The 5000-nt window shown below is 33.4% G+C and overlaps 1 protein-coding gene across 2 annotated transcripts in view; it reads right to left on the bottom strand.

Moving 5' to 3' along the window:
- The window catches only part of LOC144960124 (uncharacterized), a gene marked incomplete in the record, with an annotated part of 388686 nt that overhangs the window by 8877 nt on the left and 374809 nt on the right, over nucleotides 1–5000 (bottom strand). For both annotated transcript variants that reach the window (XM_078893101.1, XM_078893102.1), the window contains 1 exon segment: nucleotides 4079–4124. In XM_078893101.1, coding sequence (XP_078749227.1) covers nucleotides 4079–4124 — 46 coding nt within the window.

Genomic DNA, 5000 nt, shown 5'->3' with positions numbered 1-5000 from the left:
CAATTTAAAAAAATTTGGGAAATTAAATCACAGAAGAAAAACAATATTACAAAGGAAAAACAAATAGGGTGAAAATAAGTAGGACTACGATATTTTTCCACCAGTAAAAACCCTACATTTTCTTTCGACCAAATGAGAATACAATTATTAGCAGGTGTGTTAATTATGCTTATAGAAATTCGATAAGAAAAACCAAAAATACCCACCCCCACCCCCCCCAACCCAAAAAAACAAAAACGGATTAAATCCATTTCCTTTTAAATTTTTGTCTCTTCTTTTTCTTTTTTTTTTTTTTCTTGTTTGCTTTATGAAAAATACTTGACTTAAAGAAAAAAAACAAAACATTTTTGACCTAAAACTTTAAATTCAATTTCCCTCTGTGATTCATTGTCTATAAAAGAAAAAAAATGTCTCTGTCACTTTGATTCCACAACTGTCATTATTTTGTAACTAAGATCTGCCAACTTGAAAATGAAAAAAAGAAGTCGTAATTGTTGGGATATAAAAATTGTAGTCACTGTAATTCATTTAAAAAATCAACAAGTGACTCTCAGGCTTTGAAATTATGGCATCAACTTTCATTTTCAATAGTTTTTAATGACTTCCAGATGCTCATGAATTCTGAAATTGGAGCCAAAATGTGATATGTAGTTGGCAGGTCTGCAACACAGAGGAAAAAAAACAGCTGAACATTTATATCCAGCATCCATTTGAACACACCGACACTGTAAACATAGAGTTGACACATTGATGTGTAAAATAGGTCAGCAAATAATTAATAACACACTAACTACCACATGGACAAACGTGGTGAGTTGCACAAATCCAAAACGAGGCTGCAGAGTTGATGAGCCATGCTGTAGGCTGATTGGTCAAATTGTTACCAAAAAACTATCTAATGTGACCAAACATTTCCAAATATAGTCTGCATTTTAAATAATAATTTATTTTTTTGTTTCTTTGTTTGTTATTTTTTATTTGGGTCTTTTCTTTTTTGTTTTTATTATATTTCATTTTTTAAAAATCGTTCATTAAATATGGGAAAATGTCGAGAAAATGTCTTTCAAAAGAAGACGGTGTACAGTGCAGCACCCTGAGGCGAGTAATATAATAGATTTTGTATACTGCTTCACATATTGGTGCTGCTAGCACAGTTGGTTGAGCACTCGCCTCACAAGCAAAGGGACCGAGATCGATTCTGGGTGAGGTCGAGATCTTTTTTTTCTGATCCCCTCTGTCCGCCCAGCAGTGATTGGCTAGCTGGGCCTGGTAGATGTGGTTGAAAGTACTTTGCGATAGATAGACTGGCATCATATCCAAAGAGTAACAAGCAATTGCTATTTGTGTGTTTCCAGAGTGCTCAGGATAAGTTCTGGCTCCATGAGCCTTATCAATCGCTCTGCAAGAATATTGCTTCATTGAAGACTGTGAAACACGGTAGGCCGGCAGTTAAATAGGAAACATATTTGACAAATTTGCGGTATTATCATTAGCCCTTAACTCACTCAATCGTAGAGATTTTTGTTCTTTTCAAAATTGAAAAGTATGTATTAAAAATGAGCATGCACATAGATAGTTTTATTCAACTACTATTGACATGTAAAGAATAAAAACATTAGCTTTGATACTACGCCTATAATTTGTCTCAGAAAAATGTAATAAATTAGAATGGGGTAGAAGTAAGCCCAGGTAAACTACGGATATAGTCGGTGTTCGAGTTGAGTGAGTTAAATGTATGGTTCCATTTTACAATCGCCCAACATTTCGTATTGAATCATGAATCGCATAGCAGTAGTTACAGCTTTCTAAACAACAATAGGCAATGGATGATGCACTTAGAATCAATCTTACTGTAAAACCGTTAAAAGATTAGAATGGAAATGTTTGGCCACGGGGAAGACATTCATTAAATGGGACTCATCATTTCAAAGCAGTATTATATATATCGGGGTGATTTACCTGCTGGAAATTGATTTTGTAGCCAAAAGATTTGTTTTAAGTTTATGCCGTACCAAGGAAGGTGAACGGATAACATTTTCTAAAATTATCGCAGACTAAAATTTCATTTAAAGGGCGTAGACATTCATTTTCAACAAGTTTTAAAGACTTAGAAAAGAGCTCGTGAAGTTGTGAAATTGGAGCCAAAATGGCGGAATTCTACGAACTTTTGGTAATCGTAGACAGGTCTGTAAGGATCATTCTAGCTTTCTATTCACCCCTAAATAACACCACATTGAAACGGTGAGACACCAATAAATAAGCATTGATGACAAATGCCATAAGGGGGGTGGTCATACCAGGGACAACAACACTATGTCACATCCTACCTTTCCTACTCCTCGGATGGCATAGAAAAAAAGGGGATAACCATGAATGAGAACATGTTTCCAAAACAAGTGAAATCTCTAATGTACGTGTGTGCAAATATTTATAAGTCTGACAACGCAAAGCATTTGAGATGTGGATGTATAGAAGAATGTTGAGGCTATCATGGAGAGACAGGTATACGAATGAGGAAGTGTTGGAGATGGTGAGAAAGGGAAGAGTGTTGATCGATACCATCAGAAAGAGGATGTTACGGTTTCTGGTAAATGTGTGGAGAAGAGGCGAAATAGAAAAATTGGTAACATCTGGGATGATCGAAGGAAAGAGAGCTAGAGGAAGACAAAGAATTACATATCTAAATAACCTAAGAATGGCCAAATGTGATTTAAAAAGCAACACAGATTTCATGCGTACTGCAGAGGATCGTGATTCGTGGAGACAGCTGACAGGCAACATGCTCAAGAGCATAAACCAGGATGGATGATGAATGCAAAGCACATGTTAATGGTTGTTGTTGTTGTTGTAAAGGGTAGTGTGAGAAATGAACGAATTTGAAGTTGACTGGAATGAAGAATGTTGACTGGAGTGAAGAATGTAACAATAAAGATGAGATAAGGTAGATTGAAATGGCTCGGACATGTTAAGAGACGAGAGAGAGAGAGAGAGAGAGAGAGAGAGAGAGAGAGAGAGAGAGAGAGAGAGAGAGAGAGAGAGAGAGAGAGAGAGAGAGAGAGAGAGAGAGAGAGAGTACGTGGGAAAAAAAGTGTTGGATATACAATTAGTCGAAAAGAGATAAAAAGGGATGCCCCAAAAGACTAGATGGTTGGAGAAAGTAAAGGACGATATGAAAGAACTGGGCCTGGAGAAAGATGATGCTATGAACAGAGATGCATGGAGATGTGGCATTCATTATGGCAACCCTGCAAAATGCGGGATAAGCTGAAAGTAGAAGAAGAAGTAAAGGGTAATATTTTATGTTGGTTTGATTATATCGTTATTGGAATATTGAAATCAAACAATTTGCACTGTCAGACTTGTAAATAATTAACATCTTCCAATATCATAATAAGAAAATAAATTATGATAATTAGTAAAGATTTTAAATAAATAAAATGAATAAATAAATAAATAAATAAATAAGTAAATAAATGAATAAATGAATATATAAAATTAAATAAATAAATGAATAAATAAAATAAAAAATAAATAAAAAAATAAATAAATAAATGAATAAATAAATAAATGAATAAATAAATAAATAAATAAATAAATAAATAAATAAATAAATGAATAAATAAATAAATAAATAAATAAATAAATAAATAAATGAATAAATAAATATATAAAATTAAATAAATAAATGAAAAATAAAATAAAAAATAAATAAATAAATAAACAAACAAACATCCCTTTCCAAAGACTATAATTAAAAATTTATATTCTTTTTTAAAATAGAAGAATATCAATCGGTTTACACATCATATAAAATTGATTATAAACCACATTAAATGTTTAAAATATAGGTCTAATATAGATAGGCAAATAAGTAAAAATATGCAAAGTTTTCCTGAATAACCAGCCCTGTTCTAATTCATCACATGTGGATTTCTGCCCTGTATTCTTCTCTATTTTGCTTAAGTGATTTCCTTTGATCTTCAGCTAAAAACACTTCAAACACTGCTGTGGCCTGCTGAGAAAAAACCCCAATACAAATCATTTTTAAAAAAAAGAAATAAATAAGACTTTTACTCACTGGGGTCTCCCGTTCATCTCATCGGGCTTTGCGTAGCTTATATCATCTAAAAAACAAACAAAAGGATGGGGAAGGAACATTAAAATAATTATGACAAATTATACACACTTTTAGAGTTGAAAAAAAAACTTGAGCTTGTATATATAGTGCAATATCCACTAAACGTGCTCAAAGTGCTTTACAACCGGTACCTGACCAACAGAAACACGTAACTTGTAGAACGAGACGTGACGCCTGTTAGGCGATAATACTATATTTAACTTTTCCGACAGAGACAATGCTGTTAAAGGCCATGTACTCATTTTACACCTGAGGACAATGAGAAAATGTTGAGTAAAGAGCCTTTTTCCAAGGACTCAATTATGTGCCCAGCGGGTCTCGATGTCAGGACCTTCCGATCCGAAAGCGAGTATCATACGACTAGAGCACATAGACTTCTATCTCTGACAACGGTCAAAAGGTTAGATGCCCTTTATCTTTTTGCTTCTTTGAAATTATATATTAAAATAATAAATAAATTTTTTAAAAGTTGATGCTGAAGCCATCAGTGCATCAAAAAAGTGCTCGTAAAAAACATTCACTTCTCAGGTCGAAAAAAACATCCACTTCTCAGGGCGAAAAAAACATCCACTTCTCAGGGCGAAAAAAACATTCACCTCTTAGGTCGAAGAAAACATTCACTTCTCAGGTCGAAAAAAAATGTCCAATTCTCATGCCGATGCAACTGTTTCATTTCTCAAGTTAAATGTTTTTATTCTCATTCCAGCTAGAGTCTACGCCAGGATGAAAAAATTATACACTTCCATTGAGTAATTCTGTAATTGTAAAATTGTGATGCCTAAAAGTGCTCCATGTTCGTTTGAAATATAAATGACAATGTGAAAATGACTGTAAGCTTCAATTTAATATACGAAACAGATAA

This window comes from Berghia stephanieae, chromosome 14 (genome assembly GCF_034508935.2).
Source record: "Berghia stephanieae isolate SIO BIC M18660-M18661 chromosome 14, UCSD_Bste_1.3, whole genome shotgun sequence".
NCBI classification, from domain to species: domain Eukaryota; kingdom Metazoa; phylum Mollusca; class Gastropoda; order Nudibranchia; family Aeolidiidae; genus Berghia; species Berghia stephanieae.
This window is presented reverse-complemented; position numbering and strand designations above follow the sequence as displayed.